Source organism: Anabrus simplex, chromosome 12 (genome assembly GCF_040414725.1).
Source record: "Anabrus simplex isolate iqAnaSimp1 chromosome 12, ASM4041472v1, whole genome shotgun sequence".
Classification (NCBI taxonomy): domain Eukaryota; kingdom Metazoa; phylum Arthropoda; class Insecta; order Orthoptera; family Tettigoniidae; genus Anabrus; species Anabrus simplex.
This window is the reverse complement of record NC_090276.1, coordinates 46,336,534-46,364,073: the sequence shown is the minus strand read 5'-3', so window position 1 is coordinate 46,364,073 and position 27,540 is coordinate 46,336,534. Positions and strand designations below refer to the sequence as shown.

General features: G+C 42.4%; 1 protein-coding gene across 2 annotated transcripts in view; it reads right to left on the bottom strand.

Moving 5' to 3' along the window:
- Positions 1-27,540, bottom strand: part of LOC136884431 (uncharacterized) — a 179,681-nt gene that overhangs the window by 41,426 nt on the left and 110,715 nt on the right. For both annotated transcript variants that reach the window (XM_067156592.2, XM_067156591.2), the window contains exon 3: positions 3,854-4,055. In XM_067156592.2, the coding sequence (XP_067012693.2) occupies positions 3,854-4,055 (202 nt within the window). The remainder of the gene's footprint in view (positions 1-3,853; positions 4,056-27,540) is intronic.

The following is a 27,540-nucleotide window of genomic DNA, read 5'->3' as shown; positions in this document are numbered from 1 at the left end:
AGCTAAACACCCTCTTGGCTGAAATAACTACTTCACAGTACACTCAATTGTCACCGTATAAGCTTACAAGGAATGTATTAAGATTGCTTTCCTCTTCCCCCTTCAACCTTAAGTCCATTAGCAACACAACTTCCAGGAAGGAAGCTGGTGAGCGCCTGCATTCCACCTGCCTGCGGCGTCAACACACTGGACCTACACCGGCAGTTGTGGTCAGGGGAGCAATTTCCTATGACAGCAGGAGCACTCTCATGGTTATCCCACGCACTCTGACTGCAGATATGTACGTCCGTCTGGTGATTAAACCTGTTGTGCTGCCATTCATGAACAGCATTCCCGGGGGTGTTTTCCAACAGGATAATGCACGCCCCCATGTCGCTGTTGTAACCCATCGTGCTCTACAGAGTGTGGACATGTTCCCTTGGCCTGCTCGATCCCCCGATCTGTCCCCAGTTTTGCACGTATGGGATATCATTGGACGACAGCTCCAGCGCATCCACAACCGGCATTAACTATTCCTGTATTGACCGACCAAGTGCAACAGGCATGGGACTCTATCCCACAAGCTGACATCCGGCACCTGTACGATACAATGCATGCACGTTTGCATGCCTGCATTCAACAGTCAGGCGTTCATGCACACACAGAGACTAAAGTCTTTTTTACTGTTCTGTGAACTGCGTTAGAGGTAAGGCTTTTATTTTAGGCCGTACCTCAATCCAGAGATGTGCTGGGCGGAATGGTAAGAAGTAGTACAGGAAAATGGATGGATAAGATTTACGCGGACAGAGCGAAAGGATAGGGATAGGCGGAGAAACGGGTCATGGTTAATGGAGCCGACGAGGGATTTTCGAAGGAACGTCAAGTCGGTTCTTTTGAGAATGGTTTGTATTGAGGATAGGGTAGCCGAATGAAGATGGGAGCGGTAAGTAATTAGTCTCTCCGCCCGACTCTGTATTTTCTAAAGCTTATTTATATTTAGGACTGCGGTGGGACTCCTGGCAGGAAAACCATAGGTTAGAATAGATCTTAATAGACAGACTGTTCGTAGGACCCCGGCTTTGAAGCCTTTTAAGTTCCTACTAAGAAACCCCATGATTTTCTCGCTTTTCGCCCCCGTCACCAGGTTCCATTTCAAATCCTTAGGAACAATTATACCGAGCTCGATAGCTGCAGTCGCTTAAGTGCGGCCAGTATCCAGTATTCGGGAGATACTGTAGTAGGGTCGAACCCCACTGTCGGTAGCCCTGAAAATGGTTTTCCGTGGTTTCCCATTTTTACACCAGGCAAATGCCGGGGCTGTACCTTAATTAAGGCCACGGCCGCTTCCTTCCCACTCCTAGCCTTTTCCTGTCCCATCGTCGCCATAAGAGCTATCTGTGTCGGTGCGACGTAAAGCAATGAGCGAAAAAAAAGAACAATTATTTCTAAAAGTTTAATATTAGCACACTGCGGTGTTAAATTCTTATTTAATTCACCACCTGTTTTCTAGGCCTTTCTTGATCTCCTTATCCTAATATATTTACGTTTATTTACATTCATGTTTAGTCAATTCATACCGAGTTCGATAGCTGCCGACGCTTAAGTGCGGGCCAGTGTCCAGTACTCGGGAGATAATGGGTTCGAACCCCACCGTCGGCAGCCCTGAAGATGATTTTTCGTGGTTTCCAATTTTCACACCAGGTAAATGCCGGGGCTGTACCTTAATTAAGGCCACGGCCGCTTCCTTCCCACTCCTAGCCCTTTCCTGTCCTCCCCCTGTGGGTGGGGGCGGTAGAATAACACCAACGGTATCCCCTGCCTGTCGTAAGAGGCGACTAAAAGGGGCCCTAGGGACTCTGAACTTTGGAGCGTGGGTTGGCGACCACGGGGCCCTTAGCTGAGTCCTGGCATTGCTTCCACTTACTTGTGCCAGGCTCCTAACTTTCAACTATCCTATCCGACCTCTCTTGGTCAACTCTTGTTCTTTTCCGACCCCGAAGCTATTAGGTTTGCGAGGGCTAGGTAGTCTCATTTTTACGGCCCCAGGGGCTCCGAACTTTGGAGCGTGGGTTGGCGTCCACGGGGCACTTAGCTGAGTCCTGGCATTGCTTCCACTTACTTGTGCCAGGCTCCTAACTTTCAACTATCCTATCCGACCTCTCTTGGTCAACTCTTGTTCTTTTCCGACCCCGACTCTATTAGGTTTGCGAGGGCTAGGGAGTCCTTCATTTTCACGCCCTTCGTGGCCCTTGTCTTCCTTTGGCCGATATCTTCATTTTTCGAAGTGTCGGATCCCTTCCATTTTTCCCTCTGATTAGTGTTATATAGAGGATGGTTGCCTAGTTGTACTTTCTCTCAAAACAATAATCACCACCACCAGTCTCATTTTTACGCCCTTCGTGGCCCTTGTCTTTCTTTGGCCGATATCTTCATTTTTCGAAGTGTCGGACCCCTTCCATTTTTCCCTCTGATTAGTGTTATATAGAGGATGGTTGCCTAGTTGTACTTCCTCTTAAAACAATAATCACCACCACCACCACCTGACTGAGAGGGATCAGAGACGCGTTTCAGGGCTTGTGAATCAAAATCCCTTCCAAACCCGAAATGCTGCAGTCAGTGAATGAAGATGAATGCCAACCTGTTAGCGAGAGAACGTTGCGACGGGAATCGCATGCAATGAACATTTGAAGCCGACCACCTCGCAAGAGGCCATTGCTCACACACACAAAGCTGCGCATCTTCAATGGGCTAGAAATAATCGAACGTGGACAGTAGCTGACTGGTGGAACGTAATGTGGTCTGATTAATCACGTTTTTGCCTGTAATTCTAATGACGCACGTCGTCGAGTCCACTGGAAGCCAAATGAAGCATTTCATCCTGGATGTGTGTAAGGTCAGGTTCCAGAGGTGGGTCTGTGATGTTTTAGGGGTGTTTTTCGTATCATGGATTAGGCTTGCTCACTGAGGTCACCACTAACACGAACCAGCATGTGCTAGTGGCTTTACGTCGCACCGACACAATGGGATAGGAAAGGCCTAGGAATTGGAAGAAAGCGACCGTGACGTTAATTAAGGTACAGCCCCAGCATGTGCCTGGTGTGAAAATAGGAAACCACAGAAAACCATCTTCAGGGCTGCCGACAGTAGGATTCCAACCCATTATCTCCCGGATGCAAGCTCACAGCCGTGCGCCTCTAAACTCACGGTCAACTCGCCCGGTGGTGTTGCCTTTAAGTCAACATCTGCATGATGAATATGTTATTGATACCCCGATTTTCCAAGATGACAACAGCAAAGTTCATCGGGCTGAACGCATATGTGACTAGTTTTATGAACGCTCCCCCACCCTCTTACATCTCGATTGGCCTGCAAAATCACCTGACTTGAACCCTACTGAACATGTGTGCAACATGTTGAAACAGTGGGTAAAACGCTGACATCAGCATCTCCACAATTTGGTGGAATTGCGCTATCAGTTCCTCAGCGAGTGGCTTCAACTGGATGCGACGTATCTGCACAACCTTGTGGACTCGCTTCCTAACCAAATCCAGGATGTTATCAAGTGCATAGGCGGAGTTACAAGGTATTAAATGATGCTTGGAATGATTTCTCCAGGGGTGACTCATTTTTTGCCCGGTGATCTTACTTTTAGCCTGAAAACATACTGAATCGAGAAACAAGTATTCTCTAGCCTACCCAAAGGTTATGCTATGAGTTTTGCATAAACATTAGGGGCACAGCCCATCAGAAACCCTATGACGTTTCTCTCGCTACGTTACGGAACAACGGGCTAGACTGCATTTCCTAATAACCAATTAGTTTGCATTCTAACCAATTACTCCCTAAAAATACGGAGTGTAGACATCAGTCTCACCTGCTAAGAATGTCCACTTTCTTGTCCAGTGTCTTGATCTGGTCGTTCCAGGCGGCCACATGTAACTGGAAGGTATCCCACACGTGAGCCCTCTCCTGCAGGTTCTTCACGTTACTGTCCACACTACTGAGGGCTGTCGCTATGGATACCATCCTGTGCTCCAGTTTGCCCAGGTATAGAGTGTTGAACCTGCCAAGCTCATCTGAAATGTAAACCAAACAATAATTACAAGAGGACGTCCATGTGGTTCCTCGGGAGATAATTTTTACAGCATAAAATCACGAGGAACGTTCGCGAAGAGCCTGACAGATATTGATATTGCTCAATGGTTTGGTTAAGAAGTACAAGATGTAAATAAATAAATAAACTAGCAGTTTCCCGCTGGCTCCGCCCGCAATGTACAAAGTATGGTGTTGTTCGTTACTATCCTCACGGATGTATTTGCAAAGTTTCGAATTAATGAAATAAAAGCACATGATCTGCTGTGGTAATATAATGTAATATTATGTCAACACAACTCCTTGAAAATACATCACACAAAGAAATTGAATTAAACGTTCCTTGGAACAACACTACGCGCCGAACTGTTAAAAAGTCCTTCAAAGATCTTCGTCATGGAGACAAATGTACTCATAACTTTTCTCAGAATCTACCAATTTACGTAGTTATTACCTCAAAAGAAAGCGCTTGATCCAATGAGAGTTTTTAGACCAAAACAAACTGCGTACCTCAATCATAACGAAAGATATGGTTGCTTCAATGAGAAAAAATGTTGAAGAAATGAGACGTCAAATTGAATGTGCACTCATAACTTTCCTCAGAATCAACCAATTTGAACAGTTAAAAGCTGAAATGAAAAAGATTGATCCACTGAGTGTTCTTAGGCCAAAACGAACTCCGTACCTCAATTATAACTAAAGATATGATTGCTTCAAAGATACAAAAAAATTGAAAAATATAAAATAATTTGAGGAAGGCGGAAGTTAAGTGATTTATAGTACCTGATGACAAATCTGTGCATGAATACCTTTCAGTTAAAAGAAGAATGAAGGAAATCGACTGGATAGAATGGCCGGACTGATTGAATTTAGTTTTCATAATTTTAAAATATATAGATAAATAAATAAATAAATAAATAAATAAATGCTAATAAGTTATTTGCTATTTTACTTTTACGTCGCACCGACACAGATAGGTCTTATGGCAACGATGGAACGGGAAAGGCCTAGGAATAGGAAGAAAGCGACCGTGGCCTTAATTAAGGTACAGCCCCAGCATTTGCCTGGTGTGAAAATGGGAAACCATGGAAAACCATCTTCAAGGCTGCCGACAGTGTGATTCGAACCCACTCTATCCCGGATGCGAGCTCACAGCTGCGCGCTCCTAACCGCACGGTCTACTCACCCGGTAATGCTAGAAAGTAATGCAATGCAGTCCAATAGTCATGTGGTGCAGGAAATCATACCGTCGCTGGCTGTGTCAAAACCGCGAATGTGACAATCCTCGTATCCATTATTTCCCTTAAGACTGGTCACGGCTTCCCAACCACATATTCATATGCACTCCATCAGAACAATTTTCGTTAAGTATACAGGATGTATCATAACTATACCGACCACTCTTCGTCTTATGTCAAGAACGAAGGCGCAATCGGATTGACGGAGAACATGTTTATTTTCGAGAAAATGAGGCTACTTTTTTCACTTCAGCCACGGTATCCCCTGCCTGTTGTAAGAGGCGACTAAAAGGGGCCCCAGGGGCTCTGAACTTTGGAGCGTGGGTTGGCAACCATGGGGCCCTCAGCTGAGTCCTGGCATTGCTTCCACTTACTTGTGCCAGGCTCCTCACTTTCATCTATCCTATCCGACCTCCCTTGGTCAACTCTTGTTCTTTTCCGACCCCGACGCTATTAGGTTTGCGAGGGCTAGGGAGTCTTTCATTTTCACGCCCTTCGTGGCCCTTGTCTTTCTTTGACCGATATCTTCATTTTTCGAAGTGTCGGATCCCTTCCCTTTTATTCCTCTGATTAGTGTTATATAGAGGATGGTTGCCTAGTTGTACTTCCTCTTAAAACAATAATCACCACCACCACGCCCCAGGGGCTCTGAACTATGGAGCGTGGGTTGGCGACCACGGGGCCCTCAGCTGAGTCCTGGCATTTCTTCCACTTACTTGTGCCAGGTTCCTCACTTTCATCTATCCTATCCGACCTCCCTTGGTCAACTCTTGTTCTTTTCCGACCCCGACGCTATTAGGTTTGCGAGGGCTAGGGAGTCTTTCATTTTCACGCCCTTCGTGGCCCTTGTCTTCCTTTGGCCGATACCTTCATTTTTCGAAGTGTCGGACCCCTTCCATTTTTCTCTCTGATTAGTGTTATATAGAGGATGGTTGCCTAGTTGTACTTCCTCTTAAAACAATAATCACCACCACCACCACCACCGTTTTCACTTCCGGACGCGCGGTTCAAATTGACAAATTGGCCGTGTTGGTTGTGCCAGAGCACAAGAGAGTGTCTGGAATGATGTGTCACATGTAGGTATTGAGGACCTGAATTCCAGATCTTGCTAACTCCAAAGTTTAACAAATTCAGGAGGGGATAGACATTGATGCAAGTGCGATAACAGGTGGAACTTGAAAACAATATTCTCTCACCCATGGGTAACTAATGTAGATATCGAGCTCGAATATTATGATTATGTATAACTATGAAGTGTTTACATCCATTTAGTATTAGTATTATTTACGTAGTTAAGTTATATCTACGGACGGATATAGTCGCGCTATTTTTGAGGTTATGTCATGAAAGAGGCACTGTATAGTTTGTAGACATTCATATCAGTTAATGTAAATACCTGTAAATTAATATTGCAATTTATTCTTACCTGTATATATAAATTGTAATCCGTAATTGTGAAACACACTGTAACTTCCAGAATGGTAATAAGGCACTAGAACGTTTGAGAATATTCTATACATAGTACTCTATGTGTTACGTACTCTAGAATATTCAAGAGGGTAGTTTTTTTTGTAATGTATCTTTCTGGAAACCTGGCCAGGATAGATGTAAATAGGCGATCTTGACAGTGAGGTCAGTTATTGTTTGGAAGTTATTGGTTGACGAGTTATGGTGTAGCAAGGTGATACTTGTAATTGCGTGACATGCGGTAAACGCAGTCTCCATATTGAAGTGACATGCTGGTACGCAGTCAACTGTTTTATTTGTGTTCCAAGGTTGTAACCTCTATGTGCTGCATTATTCAGTTGTTTTTAACAATTGTTGATATCCTCGAAGTAAAGTGTTTGTTGTGATACTGTGATTAAGGGGTGTGTGTGTGTGTGTTAATTTGTGTATATTATGCGAATAAAATTAATCGTACCAACTGACAGCATCTCGTGTGCGTCTGTGTGGATACGTTAACATAATATTTATGTTTAATTTATTTATTTTTTATTGAGTTTTATTTTACATAAGGTATCAACAATACATTAATTTAAGGTAAAATACTTTTTGTATCAATTATTTCATCCCTAAAAAGATAAAGAATAGAGTTAGCATGGTTTAGTAGCAGACGCTTACAAAAACAAGTAAGTTATGTTACAGGTATTATCATTAAAAAAAACCTCTTGGGAAAGAAAAAAAATATATGAGCTGTGTATTTGTTATATATACTTATTTATTGTATATTTACTATAATCCAAAGTACTTGTCTCTGTTGGTCTCTACAAAAACAATACTACCTTCTCACTTCATGAAAATCTGTCAAACTCCTGTTCAGATCATGCAACTTATATAGTGAGACATAATGTCTTTCTATACCTTTGTTAGTGAGATGTAGTGTTTACATTCCACTATGCCTTCTGGTATGGGCTAGAAGAGATTTGTTACTTTCACTGACCTGACTCACTCAGTATCATCCCTGGCTTTGACAGTATGAAAGTGACTGAGGTACGAATGACGCTGGTGGTACTTTTCCTTATGCAGCCAGTCCCTGTTATGAATGGTGTGAAAATGTATCACGCAGGGTCGGTTGGTGTATGCATTTCAGACCTAGACTATCTATGACAGCTGTTGGCAGAGCTGTGGAGGATCAAACCAGCCTTCGGGATGAATATCCAACATTCATACAATGTTCTTTTACTCATAATAATTTCCTTACTTTGATTCATTACCACCACCATCATTAGCTGGTTTCGATTTTAGGGATTCGTAGAACTTTCTGTCCTCTTCTGGAATTTACTTAATGAGATTTTTAATATCATCATGATTTGCTGATTGCCCCTGCCTGGAATATATATATATACACACATATGCATTTATTGTTCAGTTTCTCAATCGTAAAGGAGGTGAAGACACCTGCACTTCATTCTTATGTCTTCTGCTGTACTTCATTATTTTGTAATTTGAAATAATGAATTTTTCCACTTCCTTGTAACAAGAAACCTTGAAGTACCTATTTAATCTATCTATGTTTCTATCTACTTATAGCCATGCTAACTCTGAATTCCAAATCATGCTACTCCTTGGACATGGCATAGTTTAGAAATCAGATGAAGTTTCAAGATTACATTTTACGTAGTACTGAGCAGGAGTAGGACTGTTTTCATGGTAAAGTATCATGTCTTATCACGTGTCTATTCCGAAGTTGTTCATTACTCAATTTAGACTTTTTGGAGTTAGCATGTTTTAGAATTCAGGTCCCCAATTGCTCAGTGCATAGACGTGGACACAAGGTGGACATTGCATGAGTTACAATTTAGGGGACTACTTTGAGGGTTTACCGTAAGATTACTCTACTCTCCGAGAATAAATATTATGAAGCACCAGGATTTTATGGCTGGCAGTTTTCTAGCATTATATCCAGCGGCGTTTTCTCAGGGTATGTAAGTTGTGTGTCAACGTCCAAATAAAATCTCAGATCCCTTTGAGATTAAGACAGGAGTCAGGCAAGGTGACGGATTGTCACCTATTATTGTCTTGGAAAAGGTAATGAGAACTTGAAGGAAAACTACAAAAGTAGAAGGGATAGAAAGAATCTGTTTAGTTACAAAGAAACAAAATGTGAAGGTGGATTGCTTAGCATTCGCTGATGACATGGTATTGCTAGCAGGAGATAAAGAAGCAGCCTAAATAATGCTTGAAAAATCACATGAAATCGAAGAGAAAGCAGGACTCCAGATCTCATATGAAAAGACAGAGTACATAAAATACAAACATAATAAAGAAAAGAATCTGAAATTGTGAATGGAGCAAGCCGAATGGACTTGATAAAGAGACAAACATGGGAAGGGCCGTAAAGATGGAGTTAGCCTATAAATATAGTACAGAATAAATACAATAAAAGAACGATGTCTTACAGAGCAAAGATCAGACATTATACAACGGTTATCAAAAGAGAGGGACTTTAGAGTTTAGAATGTCTGATAATGAATAAGAAAGGGAAAATGGATGAGCTAGAGAAGAACGAAAGAAAAATCTTCTGAAAGATCTTAGGGCCCGAAAATGGAAATTATGGCACATGGAGGAATAGGAGAAATGAAGATCTATACAGACAAACAGAGAAGATCACAGACACCATAGGTAAGAGGAAACTGAAGTTTTATGGGAACCTCATAAGAATGAACGAGAGTCGACAAACAAAGAAACTCTTTAACTACATCATCAAATTAAAAACAACTACTGAACGGGTAGAAGAAACAAGAAAAGACATGAAGGAAGTTATTATCAACCCAGAATAAATCTTTAGTAGAGATATGTTTCGAGCTAAAATAGATACAACAAGGGGTTCCAGGAAAAACAAAATGAAAAGTCCAAGAACACGTGGTCAGAGAAGAGGAACCACAGCGAGATGATGAAGATCTGGGAGATGAAAAAAGAACTAACCAACAAGTGAACTGTTTACCGTGGGCCAAAGTAGGCCAAAATCGAAAAAAGACTAAGAAGAAATTATTTTATTCGCTTAATTATAATGTTCACTAATCACTAATCAATCACTACTGATCTGCATTTAGAGCAGTCGCCCAGGTGGCAGATTCCCCATCTGTTATTTTCCTAGCCTTTTCTTAAGTGATTGCAAAGAAATTGGAAATTTATTGAACATCTCACTCGGTAAGTTACTTCAATCCCTAACTTCCCTTCTTATAAACGAATATTTGGCCCAATTCGTCCTCTTGAATTCCAACTTTATGTTCATATTGTGATCTTTCCTACGTCTACTGATGTCCTCCCACGCCATCTCTCCACTGACAGCTCGGAACATACCACTTAGTCAAGGAGCTCGTCTCCTTTCGCCCAAGTGTTCCCAGCCCAAACTTTGCAACATTTTTCTAACGCTACTCTTTTGTCGGAAATAGCTCAGAACAAATCGAGGTGCTTTTCTTTGGTTTTTCTCCAGTTCCTGAATCAAGTAATCCTGGTGAGGGTCCCATACACTGAAACCATTTTCTAGTTGGGGTCTCACCAGAGAAAAATATGCTCTCTCCTTTACATCGTTACTACAACCCATAAATACCCTCATAACTATGTGCCCTTTATTTACAATCATATTTATGTGATTACCCCAATGAAGATCTTTCCTTATATTAATACCTAGGTATTTACAATGATCCCCAAAGGGAACTTTTACCCCATCAACGCAGTGATTAAAACTGAGAGGACTTTTCCTATTTGTGAAACTCATAACCTGACTTTTATCCCCGTTTATCATCATACCATTGCCTAGTGTCCATCTCACAGCATTGTCGAGGTCACTTTGCAGTTGCTCACAATCTTGTAACTTATTTATTACTCTGTACAGAATAACATCATCTACAAAAAACCTTATCTCTGATTCCACTTCTTTCCACATATCATTTATATATATAAGAAAACATAAAGGTCCAATAATAGTGCCTTGAGGAATTCCCCTCTTAATTATTACAGGGACAGATAAAGCTTTGCCTACACTAATTCTCTGAGTTCTATTTTCTAGAAACAGAGCCAGCCATTCAGTCACTCTTTTGTCAAGTCCAATTGCACTCATTACATTACAGTGTGTTTTTCTTTCGTTACCGTGCGTTGCTCCGCTCCATATACAGAGTGCGCACAAAGTCCGTATGCCCCCAACTAATTATTTATCTATTTCTATTGTCAGATACCCATTGTTATCGGCTCCGATTGTTGGCAGCGGTTGGTGGCAAGATATTGAAAGAATGGCTGATACAAGTGATCATACGATTGAGGAATATTTGCTGGCCGCTGTGTGGATTCACGAGCGTAAAAGTAGTGACAAATCAACTAAAAATGCGAGGGACGATTTCATTGCGCGGTTTGTGAAAGCAACGCCGAAAAAGACGTTATTAGCGTGGGGGAAAGAAAGCCTCTTTAACGGCTAGTGTTCGCGACGCGCCGAGAAGTGGAAAACCATCCACCAGACTTGAACTTCGAGCTGACGTAGAAAAATCTATCGAACAATCTCCGGTCAAATCCGTACGGAAACTTGCGTCAGAGATGGGATACCGGAATCAACCATGAGGAAACACATCAAAGTGGATCTGAAAATGAGGTGTTGGTTTGAATTATCAGATGATGATTTGAAGAGATGTGTTTATGCTTGTGGTCGGATGCTGCAACAATTCCAAGTCATGTTCACTGACGAATGTGCGTAGTCACGTATTCAGCTATGCAGAGACCACGGAGGGGCACATACGGATGTTTTAGATTCCTAAGATGTAAGGTAAGGTAAGGTAAGGGTGTACAGTATTCTGCCCGAAGGCAGGCCCGAACCTCCGCAGGGGTGTGCATGAGCCGGAGTTTACGTACGGTAGGGTGACCAGCTCCTAACGCTCCTCCATTCCATTAACCTCCACCAACAGCGCGTGGCAGCCATCCAAATCCTGACCACGCCCAATGTTGCTTAACTTCGGAGATCTCACGGGATCCGGTGTTTCAACACGGCCACGATCGTTGGCCCTAAGATGTAAGTAGAAATAAATAAATAATGAGTAGGCCTATATGCACTTTTATATCAGGTCAGTTTGAGTTTAATTTAATACAGGGGCATACGAACTTTGTACGCACCCTGTACTATAGTTACTCTCAGTACCATCCGGAACCGTCTACCAATCTGCCACGTCGCCAAAGTAGCTTGACTCCCTGGAATCGCGCATGCGTATATACACTCTCAGTACACTTGCCTCATGGTTGCTAAACCTGACCAAGGCGTTGTTTCACTTTACAACGCTTTGTGTTGAATGTTGTTTCCGAGTTCCTCGCGAACAATCAAGTCGGAGGTTTAAATGTTGTAATATGGGTAGTCAAAGCATAGTAAAACAATTAGTAAACACTAGTTTTTCAACACTTGTGAAACGAAAAAGTGATTGACGGTGGCGGACCATGCCCAGCCATTTTCAGGGCTGCCTACCGTGGTTTGTTAATTTTCTGTACTTTTGTTTTGCAATATTATATTGTTACAATATATACAATGTTACAATAATGAAGTGATTGAAATGTCCAAAGTACATACTTCACATTTGAAGGAAAAACGTAATTCTCTGCAGACTTTCTCTTTTCTCTATGCCTTTCTATTACATTAATTCATTTCGTGATCTGAATAATCTGATAAAAAATGGTGAGGGGGGTCGAAGTGTGCGGGCTTATATTATCTAATACATTAAATTCATCTACAACAACGCCTGGACTTCTGGCCCAGGAAACGCCACTGATGATTATGATGCTTTCTTTAAGGAGCCTAACAGCTAGGTCAACGGGCCCTAATGGTACGAGGTGCAATGATATGAAACGATAATTAAAACTTCAAAATGTATCCACTGGCTAAAATATAAAATGAATGATGATCAAGAAATGACCACGAATCCAAAGCAATCAGTGGTTCAAATTCATAATGCCTTCTTTCCTGAGATGATGCTTGTTACAAAAAGGGGTCGAAAATCCAAGTCACCGGCGTCTCATAATAGCACTAATCGCTGGTAAAGCAGATCCATGGTGTTCCTCCTATAGTGGTACTAATCAAGGGTAATGTAGACCCATGGTATGTCATACATAATGGGACCACTCGCAGACAACACAGACCCATGGTGTTCCTCACATAAGGGCACCACTCGCAAGCAACACAGACCCATGGTGTTCCTCACATAAGGCCACCACTCGCAAGCAACAAAGACCCATGGTGTTCCTCACATAAGGCCACCACTCGCAAGCAACAAAGACCCATGGTGTTCCTCACATACGGGCACCACTCGCAAGCAACACAGACCCATGGTGTTCCTCACATAAGGGCACCACTCGCAGGCAACACGGACCCATGGTGTTCCTCATATAAGAACACCACCCGCAGGCAACACAGACCCATGGTGCTCTTCACATAGGGCATCACTCGCCAGCAACGCACCACATAGTGTTCCTCACATAAGGACACCACTCGCAGGCAACACAGACCCATGGTGTTCCTCACATAAGGGCACCATTCGCAAGCAACACAGACCCATGGTGTTCCTCACATAAGGGCACCACTCGCAGGCAACACAGACCCATGGTGTTCCTCACATAAGGACACCACCCGCAGGCAACACAGACCCATGGTGTTCCTCACATAAGGGCACCATTCGCAAGCAACACAGACCCATGGTGTTCCTCACATAAGGGCACCACTCGCAGGCAACACAGACCCATGGTGTTCCTCACATAAGGACACCACCCGCAGGCAACACAGACCCATGGTGTTCCTCACATAGGGCATCACTCGCCAGCAACACACCACATGGTGTTCCTCACATAGTGGGACTAATCTCGGGCGCCGGTATTCCCGTGGTGGAACAAATCACAGGCCACGTATATTCTTGGAACCGCTTTCGAGTTCTGGTGGTACTAATCATAGGCAATGCAAACTCACGCCGTATCACACATCATGTTACTACTCGCAGACAACACAGACCCTATGGTGTTCCTCAGTTAGTGGTACTAATTATGGTCAACAGCCAAACCCATGGTGTTTCTCACGTAGAGGTAGAGGTACTAATCAGAGACCACGTAGACTGGTGGTGTTCTTCAAATATTGGTACTACTTATAGGTAACGCAGACCCATTCTGAACCCAGGTGAACCGATACATTCCGGCGCAACGTGCGGCACCTCTTCTCGCTTGGACATTAGCCCCCGCAGCCAGCGTGCCCCCACCCCCCAACCCCCGCCTTGATGGAATGCACGTGATGGTACTATCTAGACACGTGGTGTTCCTCACATAAGGGTTCTACTCCTGGGTAACGTAGATCCATGATATTCCTCACATGGTGATACTAATCACAAATAGTCTCACGGTTCTAATTTCATCATCCCTTGGTCGCCCCTTTTAATCGCCTCTTACGACAGGCAGGGGATACCGTGGGTGTATTCTTCGTCTGCGTCCCCCTTGAGGTAAAACTAATCGGCATCATTCTAACATTCCACCGAGCCTTATGGTCCCCACTCCCATCACCCATCAGTATATTAGCATTAGTCTGGCAGAACCCGCGTTCATCTAATTCATTCAATCTAGTTGCCATGACTAATGCCACAATCCTCGTATGTAAACTGCTATAAAATTATCGAGGCTACTGCAGTTCCCTCTAACAATATATTGGATAATGTCAACAACAACGACATGAGTTGATATGCTGCTACGTCAAGCTGACTAATGCCGAACAATACTAGCAGTATATAGGTCGACATACCTCCATTATTCTTAAAACACAAACGTTCCACGCCGTGCCTGAGCTAAACTACAATGATAATAATTGCTGTCTATCTTCGAATGTCAGTCAACTCCCCGATTGATGAACGGTATTAGACAGGATGTACGCCAGAAACTGTTGGTCCGTGAATATTAAAGAAAAGAAGAATACTCCAGCCATTTAGTGCAATCAACTACTCCCACAGCAAAAATATGATAGGATACGGGCCTAATAGATACACGGGATGTTTCTTCGTAATTTTCTGGTGGGGTAGAGAACATGTAGAGGATGATTGTCCAGTTGTACTTCCTGTTAAAACAATAATCACCGAGCTCGATAGCTGCAGTCGCTTAAGTGCGGCCAGTATCCAGTATTCGGGAGATAGTAGGTTCGAGCCCCACTGTCGGCAGCCCTGAAAAATGGTTTTCCGTGGTTTCACATTTTCACACCAGGCAAATGCTGGGGCTGTACCTTAATTAAGGCTACGGCCGCTTCCTTCCCACTCCTAGTCCTTCCCTGTCCCATCGTCGCCATAAGACCTATCTGTGCCGGTGCGATGTTAAGCAATTAGCAAAAAAAAAAAAAAAAAAAATTCATCATCACCACCACCAGAGGTCACGCAAATAAACAATGTGTTTCTTAATGAAGTTGCTTTGTTCTTTGCTGAGTTCTTGCAGATGTTTCTTGCTTCTTATACATCCTAATAGAACTCTATACGTAAGTACTGGACGAAATAAGACCGTAATTAAGAGCTTGCTGCGTTCGTCATTTAACACCAACGACGTTATTAAATACATTATTCTAAAATGCCACATTTCTATTTACCTAGTATTACCCAAACAGATTTACAATCCCATATAGAAAAGGAAAATATGCTTTAATTATACCGGCAAATATAACACTAGTGATTTTAACAATATGGCAGTGTCAGTCCGTAATTCTCGCATATCACGAAATAAACCATGATTGTATAGTGCCAACGTGCCAGATTAACAGTAACTGTAAGACGGCGTACCGGCAAGTAGGATCCCTCAACTGTATGGTTAGCAACACTGAAGCGAACCCAACAGATAGAAAATAACTAAAATTCTCTACCTTCAGTATTAACAGGAGAGAAAGACTAAGATTGTACCCTTAGTGTATAGGTTTACAATAGTCCGGCCCCGCGATGTAGGAGGCAACGCGTCCGCCTGTCACCCGGCGGCCCCGAGTTCGATTCCCGGCTGGATCAGGGATTTTAAATTGTAATTATTAATATCCCTAGCCTGGGATTTTACTTTCCTCACACACAACATTCCACACTACCGCCATTCCAATTACACGCAGGTTCATACAGTATGGTGCCAGTAGGGGCAAAAGATATGTCTTACGGCGACGATGGGATAGGAAAGGCCTAGGAATTGGAAGGAAGCGGCCGTGGCCTTAGTTAAGGTGCAGCCCCGGCATTTGCCTGGTGTGAAAATGGGAAACCACGGAAAACCATCTTCAGGGCTGCCGACAGTGGGGCTCGAACCCACGATCTCCCGATTACTGGATACTGGCCGCACTTAAGCGACTGCAGCTATCGAGCTCGGTGTATAGCATTTTTAAAAACGTTTTAATTGTATTTCGTTGTTATATAACTTACTGTAAATAAGCATTACCACCAGAATATCTCCCTATTAAAATGTATTTGTTCATAATAAGAATGAATAAAACTTTCGAAATAGAAAGGTTCCCCTTGCCGCTTAGTATGTACGTTTTAGAAAGAATCCCGTCACACTTGCTTCAGCGAGAGTAAAAGAGAGAGAAGTAATACACCTCGCAGTAACCGCAGGAATCTGCAACGAGTTTCGGTTCAAATTACTTTCGGCAAAAGACTTCTCCACGCTATACAGCAAACGATGCTGACGTAAGCCCCGTTCAAACAAAAAGGAAAATCTTTTTATGACGGTTGTTGACTCTCCAGAGATAACTACAGACGTGTGCAATTAGGTCCTCCCAAATCAAAGACCTCCATTACATCCAGTCAGGGCTGAGAGATACAATGTTCAAGGTTCTAAGCATAGGCTTCCCATGGTATCACCATATAAGAGCAGTTCAATCATTCATGTTCTAAAGGCCGTTTTGTCACTGCAATCACGGTTCTGTCTTGAACAGTTCCTTCGATCTCTCCAGTTTATAAGAGCTGCAGGGTAGTCAAATTTTTAAAACAGGACTCGCCTGATCATCATCTCCTCCACCTTTCTAACAACTTTACCTTAACTGATGTGCCCGATGGCCGCTTCTTTCTCAGTTCAAGCCCTGCCTATTTTTTTTTTTTTTTTTTGCTAGGGGCTTTACGTCGCACCGACACAGATAGGTCTTATGGCGACGATGTCGGAATTTAACGTTACCGAAAACCTACCTGCCTTTAAACTACTATCGAATAATAATAATAATATTATTATTGATGATGATGATGCTTGTAGTTTAAAGGGGCCTAACATCGAGGTCATCGGCCCCTAATGGTACGAAATGCAATAACAAAAAATTCAAATTAATCCACTGACTAAAATAAAATAAAAAATGTCATGAAGAATGAATGGATGGACATGAACCCTACAAAAAAAAACAGTGGATCAGTCTCAAAAAGAAGGTAGTTAATTCAAGCACAATGATGCTTGATGTCTGAAAGGGTGCTAAATTCACGTCTAAGAACCCACAGAATGGTACATGTCGCGAGTAAAGTCGAACCATGGTATTTGTCATTTTGGGGTACTGATCAAAAGTAGCGAAGACTTACGGTGGTCCACACAAGATGGTACTACTCACAAGTATTGCAATTCGTACAGGGAACGCAGACCTATGGTGTTTCTCACACAATGGCGCCACTCATAGCCAACGCAAACCGGCAAGGGTCCTCACCTAGGTGTACTAGTCACAGGCGCCGGTATTCCCGTGGTGTTCCTCACATAGTGGGTACCAATCACAGGCAACGCTGACCAACGGTGCCGCTCATATAGCGGTACAACTCACAGGCTACGCCCAGACCCGCGGTGTTGCTCACATGGGTATAACGCACGGGTACTGGAATCCACCAGGCCAGGCTTTTTACTGCAACTAATCACAAACCTATTTCGTACAAATTTAGTGATACTACTCGCAAGTACATGCAACCCATGGTGTTCCTTGCATGATGGTACGAATCAAGAGTAATTTCATGGTTCTAATTCAATCATCCCTTGGTCGCCCCTTGTAGTCGCCTCTTACGACAGGCATGGGATACCGCGGGTGTATTCTACATGTGCGTCCCCCACCCGCAGGGGGTAGTGTGTTTGGTCCGCGAGAGGTATTTTATTTCCCTCAAGTCCGCCGACAAGCCGGCTAGGACCCCTCTATCCGCCACCTGGGACGCGCCACGTGGGAGTATCACTTCTCCCCCTGCTACGCCTGCGTAGCAGGTCCGTGGAATATTATTATTAATAATAAGAATAGTAATAACTAGAGGATCCGTTCTGATCCGCTTATAAATAGGTCAGATAACTCGTCTTGATATGCCTATCGTACTCACATTGTTTTGCCTGCCCTCTTCAATGGTTTTATGAACATTTAATAGCAGCATTTCGTAGTCAAAATTCATCCATTCTGACGTAATCATGCCATCTACTTGGTAAAAATCTATCCATATATTTGCTTTCTTTAATTCTGCAGTTCTTGATGTAAAGCTTGGTATTGTGTCGCAGAAAGCAATGGTATTTTTATTCACAGTTCTTCTATATAGAACGGTTGACTTGTTAGCTCATAGGTTACTCTCGAAGGAGCGTATTTTGCTAGGCAGAAAACATTTTTACGACACACGACCTTCACTCTTTCTAGTGTAGCTAGGTTATCCTTCGGTAGGTGTTACCAGATAATGTCTAAGGTGTATGTCATGATGGGGTCTGTTTGTACGTAGACTTTTTCTCTTAGCAGCATGTAAGTTATTAGGAACGCTCTGCCATCTGTTGAATATATTTGGAAGCTGGGAAAGGTAAGATAATCAAAGAGTATCTACAAATACAGTAGAGACAATACGCGACACTGAGCGAGATATCGAGGGACAGCTATTGGGGCTCTCTCTAGCGAGTAGACCTGAAAACTACTGATTCTGTCATAAGAGCACGTGTATTTTTGTGTGAAGTTTTTGGTGTTATTTATGCGTTTTCAGTGAGTTGACATAATTAAATAGTAGCGTGTGTCATTCCTTGATATCTCCTCTAAACATGAGGGGAAAGGTATTTGCTGTGTTTGGCTGCAGTAACTATGAAGTAGAGAAGAATGCGCGGTCGTTCTTCAGGTTCCCTCGTGACAAGAAAATGTAAGTAATATTGTGTTTGCATATATATTCTTCCAGTGACAGAGATCTTTATAGTACTTCATAATTTTCTGACTTACTCGACCCATATTTTAACTGGATTAAAATGTAATACGCATATTTTATTGTATAGTGCAGCAGTTAACCTTCAATACCGATGTGTTGTTGTAGGTGTGATCTGTTGTGGGTTTTGAAATGTCGCAGAAGTGATTTGGATAAGGTGTACAAGAAAGAAGGAACGTTAAGCTTATATAAGAATTATAAGATCTGTTCAGATCATTTCCAGGCCTGCGACGTTAAAAATCCTCGACTATAAAGCCAAGGGTATGTTACATTTTTTACTCTAATTGTACGTAAATATTCCTCAAAGCATCACTATCGACAACATTTTCATACTTTTCTTTCTTTTATCCCTCTTCTTAGATTAAAGCCGGGATTTTACAGATTTTCTTTCTGTTTGTAGGCTTCATGTTAAGAGGAAAATTGTCCAGCTATCAAATGTTAATTAATTTCATCATATGTGTAAGAAATGTGCCGATATTTTTATTGACGAGTGTCTTAATGTGATGATACAATGTTTTAAATGAGAAAAAGACAAATCCAACCATAAGAGTTCAAGCAGGAATGCTAAAGCAAAAAAAAGTAATGCATAAATGAAAGATCAAACCATTTCACAACAGTCCATTTTACATCGTGTTTATATGTCTAATTTCCGTCTTTGAATAACAATCTTTTAAATAATTCTTCATTAATTTATCCAGAATTGCTTTAGCAACTTCGAAGTTAATATCTCAATAACACTTTCTTTCTAGACGTAATTTATTTATCCATTTCCGTATATACTTTTCCATTGATATTTGAATTTAGCGCGATTTTTCAGGTCAAGTCACTAGGAGCGCCACCGTCGAATTGTCTCCCATTTTAACAAGGCTAAATTCGTAAGTGTCGCGTATTGTCCCTACTGTATTTGGTATCTAGCAGGGAATAGTATTCTTCCATAATCAGAGTACAGGTAGAGGCTTGACAGGTAGTAATCCAACATGGCTGCATGCAATGGCATTACTAAGGATGAAAATCATGCATCAGAATATGAATGAAAGTTTTAGTCGCTTGGCAACGCACTAAAGTACAGAATGTATTGCGGGTTAGAGTAAGCATTCGCCTGCAATTATTGGAGTGATCATTTAATGATTTGATTTTATGATTACTCAAAGTTGGCAGAACTTAGAGACCTATCAGTGTCTCATGATTCATCGGCAGGTAATCCCGGAGAGAATAAAGCAAAAACGAAGCAAATCCGTCCAGTAGAACGGAGGGGCGGATTTGTCAAATCTGTTTTTAGTAAACTCTTTGAAGCTGAGTACTGATGGCAGATCACAATGTAACACATAATAGTTTAGTTTAGTAGCGGTGTTTATGATACGCATTTAAGGGGGAACTTAGCCTATAAGGATACAAATTTGTCAATTTTCAATTTATTTTTTTCTACCTTTATTGATCCTTCCTCTTCGAATCACTGCAACAATTTCTTTGATATGGATCATACTTTTGAAGTTATGACCAAAAACGTGCAGGATTGTCAGCGACGTTTTCCTACACATTGGTAACTTCGTTGCTCCTTTCCCGAAACTTTGGATTTTCAAATCCGTTTCCTTAGTAACTGCCAGAGTTTTCAAGATAATGAAGTGAAATTTAGTATACCTGTGTATCTTATAGGGAAGAACAATATGACCTAGAACTGTTGCTGTACATGTCATAGTTTCGGTTTAAAAAATTAATCTGTGAAAAAACTTGCAAAAAAGTTACACTTTAATGTAAGCCTTTAAAAAAATTTCTTTATAGATTCCAATTATTCTAGGTCAATCTCTAGCTACTGCATTAGTAAATACAATGAAAAAAAGAATTTTAGAAACACATTGGTATTTGTGTAAAATATTACGGAAACGGTGGAACAGTGTACAATTTGCAGCCGCCATTTTAAGTGCCTAATTTCATGACATGCATTCGCCATATGACTTGTAAATACACGAACATATTGGCAAAGCGTAGTAGCGTGATTGGCAAACCAAATTACAATTCTTTAGTACTTTCTGTTGCTGAGGAATAAAAAAGTGAAATATACATGAGTTTTTGTTGTTATAGGTGTAGGTCCCCCTTAAGGATTTCTCTTAACCAATTGTTAAATTGTTAAATTACCCCATAAGATAGGCACTATATTTGGTCGATGTAACAGAGTTGGAACGAACAGGCGCGTCTTTCGACAAGGTTCCTTCTGGAGCTATTTAGTGGTCTAAAATCTTTACCGTTAATGACCAAATTGTTTCACTTACAATTTCCCAAAGTTTACTACGGCGGTTTCGTTACCAACTCTTCTTAAATTATACTTTTTATTAGAAAAAGTAGTCCGACACATCCATGCACCTTCTACACGTGCGGGTGACGTAATATTTTTAGCGTGAGAATGAGAACCACCACCTGTTCCTCCGCCCCAGGGTCTCTGAACTTTGGAGCATGGGTTGGCGACCACTGTGCCCTCAGCTGAGTCCTGGCATTGCTTCCACTTACTTGTGCCAGGCTCCTTACTTTCATCTATCCTATCCGACCTCTCTTGGTCAACTCTTATTCTTTTCCGACCCCGACGCTGTTAGATTTGCGAGGGCTAGGGAGTCTTTCACGCCCTTCGTGGCCCTTGTCTTTCTTTGACCGATATCTTCATTTTTCGAAGTGTCCGATCCCTTCCATTTTTCCCTCTGATTAGTGTTATATAGAGGATGGTTGCCTAGTTGTACTTCCTCTTAAAACAATAATCACCACCACCTGTTCCTCCACATGCCGTCTCTGGTCAGAGATAAAAAATGTAGCTAGAGCTCATGGCTTGTAATTCATATGGGATCTCATGTAATGATTTTAGGATTCTGGCTCCTTATGACACAAATGTCATGGGTTCAATACAACTTTTTCACTTTTAATATTGGTTCTTTTCTATCTTTTTAATATTTCACCCCCCTTATTTTCCAAACAGTAAGTCATATGAGTATCATGTTTGGTTGAGAGCTATGCTGGAATATGCACACGAACATCCATGATCTCGGTATGAAATGTCGTATGGCTTTTAGCGCCGGGATATCCCAGGATGGGTTCGGCTCGCCGGGTGCAGGTCTTTCTATATGACTCCTGTAGGTGACCTGCGCGTCGTGATGAGGATGAAATGATGATGAAGACAACACACACACCCAGCCTCCGGGCCATTGGAATTAACCAATTAAGGTTAAAATCCCCGACCCGGCCGGGAATCGAACCCGGGACCCTCTGAATCGAAGGCCAGTACGCTGACCGTTCAGCCAACGAATCGGACCATGATCTCGGTCATTTTGGACATTCCTTTCACCCCTTCTAACCCCCATTCCGATTGCGAATGAACTTTGGCTCAAACTGCATCCAGAATGTCACGGTTCATATCAGCTACCTCAAAAGTCTATGAAGTCACCACTGATATCGGTCATTTTTCGGATTTTTACATTTCACCCCTTCCTTTAGGGGTGCTAGGGGTTTCTTTCCCCTACAGTAATTTCTCCAGATATTAAGTTATGTGCATCTAGTTTGGTTTAGAGCTATGCTGAAACATACACACACATTCACCCATAATCTCTGTTATTTTCGACACATTATTTCTTCACTCCTTCTCACCCCTTTTCGCGTGGGGACTGAACGTGGATTTTTCATTTTTACATACCGTTTATAGAAGATAAAGGAGAAGAAGAAGAAAAGTTTTAAGAAACACACCATAATCTTTACATACTGTTGGTTAGGCAACCCGCAGATCAGACTTGTCATGCGGTTTACTTACCTTCCCCTATTTTTCCCCCCCTTCTCACCCCCTATGTCGAACTACCCATCAGATTTCGTTCAAACCACTTCCTAAACCCTCCCAGGGGTAATAACAACAATTTGTGAAATTTTCAGCTAAATCGGTCCAATAGTTTCTGAGTTCATTCAAGACATACATAGAATGAAACATTCAGAAAATGGAATTTGCTTATCAATTAACAAAGACGTTTACAATAAACATCACTCTCAATTAAACTAAAATCCAACATTACGACACTATCGTACAACTGGAATGTCCTTATGTAGCAGAATGATAAGTCCTCGGCCTGTTTCCAGTAATTCAACCGGATCAGGAAAGGAATGAATGAAGCCCCCAGCTAGCGGCGAGGATAGGAATTGTGTCGGCTGCCGAAGCCTGTCGCACTCCTCTAGGGCAATGTTTAATGACTGACAGAGTTGCGCCGAGTAAAAGTTGCGCCATGTTAAAATCAGTAAAACTTGCGCCGTGGTCGTTAATCATTCTAGGAACTAGAGGTCTTGTTTGGGAATTCCACAGGGAAGTTTCGTGTTTCAGAATGTGACAGTTTGTTAAATAATGTCAAATCATTCAAGTAATACTTAAGCGGCTGTTTTAAGTTCAATGGAGATCGTCTCAATAAGACATAATGAAACAACGCTGATAGAATGAACATTTGCGACGGAAAACTGTAAATTTCAGTTATTGTTAAGATTATAAACGCTTCTTCATGACGCTGATGGAACGTAGGCTTCCCATCACTGCTCCAGGGGTTAAATCTACGATCACTTTAGATAGCGTTTGTGCTGGACAAAGCTGGCGTTCAAAATATTATTTCTGATTTCTTCATATTTATATCAGCATCACTGTTTGAAACAATTTCATTTGTCATTTATTAATCTGTTATACCCAGGGGAATGCGACAGGCCTCGCCAGGGCACACAATTTCCTTTCTTTGGCAGTAGCTAAGGTTTATTCTTGAGCCCTATCACTTCATAAGAGGTGCATGTCGGGGAAACGTAGGGTGAGAAAGTTTTTTTTTTCTGTTTTCACTGGTCATTCTTTATTCAACAAATTCGCTACATTTCATTTGCCATCCATTAATCTTTGTCCGTAAAAGCACGTCAGATCTCGTATTCGGCAGCATTTTCTTCCTTTAGCGGTATTTCATTCTTCATTCATTCTATTCCTGACCCTGTCAGCCAGCTACAAACAGGCTGTGGATATTCTTCATAAGACTGAAAGGCTGATTCCATGTTCCACACTTGGTTTGTAAATTAAGTCAAACTACGTAGTTATACACATTTCACCCACTGATATAAATACGATGCAGGTTTTCTAAATGTGCAAGAAACCAACATTGATAGAGTGAATACCGAGCTCGATAGCTGCAGTGGAGGCGGTAGAATAACACCCACGATATCCCCTGCCTGTCGTAAGAGGCGATAAAAGAGTCCCCAGGGGTTCTGAACATTGGAGCGCGGACTGCTGACCACGGGGCCCATAGCTGCGTCCTGGCATTGCCCCTATGTACTTGTGCCAGGATCCTCACTTCATCTATCTAACCAACCTCCTTTGGTCAACTCTTGTTCTTTTTCCGACCTCGACGGTATTAAAGCAGTCGAAACCTAGGGAGTCATTTTCACGCCCTTCGTGGCTCTTGTCTTTCTTTGATCGATACCTTCATTTTTGAATTGTCGGATCCCTTCCATTTTTTCCTTCTGATTAATGATAATACAGGATGGTGGCCTAATTGTACTTCCTCTTAAAACAATAATCACCGGGCGAGTTGGCCGTGCGGTTAGGAGCACGCAGCTGTGAGCTCGCATCCGGGAGATAGTGGATTCGATTCGAGCCCCACTGTCGGCAGCCCTGAAGATGGTTTTCTGCGGTTTCCCATTTTCGCATCAGGCAAATGCTGGGGCTGTACCTTAATCTAGGCCACGGCTGCTTCCTTCCCATTCCTAGGCCTTTCCTGTCCCATCGTCGCCATAAGACAAATCTGTGTCGGTGCGACGTAAAGCAACTAGCAAATATATCGTCGTTGCCGGGACGAAACCTCCTATGTGTTAATATTTTTGGAGATATACTGACCCGCAGCACATACATTATGAAGAGCGAGAATGCCTTGACAACTGTCACACAATATTGCACCTTAGATGAGAGAACCTTACCGGCCTAAGTTCTAAGCTAAAATATTTCACATAGGAGGTTTTGTCCCGGCAAGGACGATATATATATATAATTAATAACCACCACCACCACCAATCACCCATCCTTGAAGTGGTTTCATGTGGTTGCCAAATTCTCCTCCAGGTAAATGCCGGGGTGGTACGTAACTGAAGGCCACGGCCGCTTTCTTCTGTCTTCCTTGTCTATCCCTTCCAATCTTACCATGCCCCCACAAGACCCCTGTTCAGCAAAACCGGCGAGGCCGCCTGGACGAGGTACTAGTCCTCCTTCCCAGCCGTATCCCCCCGACCTAAAGTCTCACGCTCCAGGACACTGCCCTTCAGGCGATAGAGGTGGGATCCCACGCTGAGCCCGAGGGAAAAACGAGCCATGCACGGTAAATGGATCAAGAAAGAAAGAGAACAACGTAGACGTTTAACATCTTGCCGGAAAAACAAGCAAACAAACAAATAAAAAAACAGAAAATTTGCAAGGATCTAACAAGTATAACAAGAGAAGATCCAGACTGTTATAAGGAAAAAGGGAGCACACACACTAATACCAAAAGGTATCAATGTAGTATAATTATAAAAAATAAATTTCAAAACCAAATGAATATCAAGTAATCTTCCTTATTCTAACAATTGGCACAGGTCTAAAGGCTAGCGAACATACCCGTTCACTGACGGGTTGGACTAATGAGATGTGGAATCAGTTATGTCCCAAGAATGATGCAAAAATAAGAACAGTAACTTATAAATCGATCTGTTTGAGTGACTGGTTCCCTCGTCGGCACTGTACTTGATCAAGGAGCTGTAATAAATTGACCAGGTGAACGATGTCATTTTCTCCCACCCGAAGATCAGAGGTGGAATGTGCGACAGATGTTTTGGTGGAGAGACGGTCCATTTCACATTCGAATTACACGAACAGTCGTATACATCGGTGTTATTATGTCTTGAGTAGGTAAAGACCGTCGCCGATTGGTGAGTATATTTTAGAGGCTACTGAGCTCTCACGCGGGTGCTGGTTAGTGTATAATTGAACAGGAGGAGCTCAGTGTTTCGACTGAAGACCAAAGGTGGCATGGATATGGATTTATTCATGGTTTTGCCCCTCATGATGAAGATACCTCACCACTGGATAGCCAAATAAAACATGTTTATTTGATGTGAGTCTCGCGTATCGACAACCAGTTGGGAAGTGTCACTGGTTGCGTGTTGCAGTCACTTTGGCAGATGATCGTCGATTCATGAGGAAGAAGGTTCAGTCGTAGCTGAAGTCAGTATCATCTGAGGATGTTGAAATACGACATCTCCGAAACGTTGGCTACCGGCATGTTTGAACACAAAACTCCTATGGGACAAAATTCTGACACTCTGTAGTATCTTAACAATTCCGATAATTGAAGTGATGTTAAATAAGACAATTGAAAGGGGTTGTATCTGGGTTAAGCCACAAGTTTTGACGCAGAATATGTGATACACGATACCTTTTGTCAAAATTAAATATCTATTCAGTATTCTTCTTCTTCAGCTTTATTATTCTTACACTAAGTGTGGCCGCTGGTGCAGATTAACTTCCTCCAATTGATACAGTCATTTTTCAATGGTCCTGTCTTCGAGCAGCTTTTAATGTAGGTTCATCTTTATCCTACGCTCGTTTATACAGTCCAACGATCTTCTTTTTGGTCTTCCCTTTCTCCTCCTATCGGCCAGAACCATCTCCATTACGCTCCTTCCTTTCTACATAATCATCCGTGCTCCTCTTAACATGGTCAAAACACCTCACTCTTGCTTCCCTTACTTTTGCGCTTAATTCCTCCACACCTAATGTTCCTTTAATTGTCTCATTACTTATTCCATCCATACGAATATCTCAGCCCCTTCATCTCTGGAACACGTATATTTTACGGTATAATTTAATAACAGGCCAGGTTTCCGTTCCATACACGAATGCTAGTCTCACAACTACCTTCTGTATTTCCCCCTTGAATTTAGCTAGAATCCTGTCATCACACGAGACGCTGGAAACTCTTCTCCAAGCATACCACCCAGACGTCGTACTTATCTGTTCCTAAGTCTTTCGTTTGAAATAAAACATGTCTTACAAAAAGGGCACTAGGAAAGTTTTGCAATACGCAAAAACGGTTGGCTGGCCGCCCCAGTTATGGTGAGGGATGAAAAGAGGGGTGAAAACCGATCTAGCAGACAGCAAGATGCGACCTTCACACCAGTTGTTACCAAGCAGTGGGATTGAAAGCAAGTTAAGATGTCAATGTGGTCTCAAGGTGAATATCGCGCAATTATGCGCTACAATTTTGCTCGTGGATAAACTGTTGACCAGTGCCTGGAGGAAATGACTCCTGTGCTGGGGAAAGACTGTCCACATCGGACAACAATTTTCCGCTGGTACAAAGAGTTCCAGAGGGGAAATGTTGGGGTTGAAGACGATCCTCGTTCTGGGCGACCGTCTGAATCAGTGACTGAGGAAAACATTGAAGCTGTGAGGAACATGTTGCAGCAAGAGAGGCGGTTGACATATCGGTGTGTAGAAGAGACCCTCCACATTCCTGCGCCAGCTATCCATTCAATTCTACACGGCCATCTCCATGTTAGAAAGGTTTGTTCCCTTCGGGTGCCCCATTCACTTT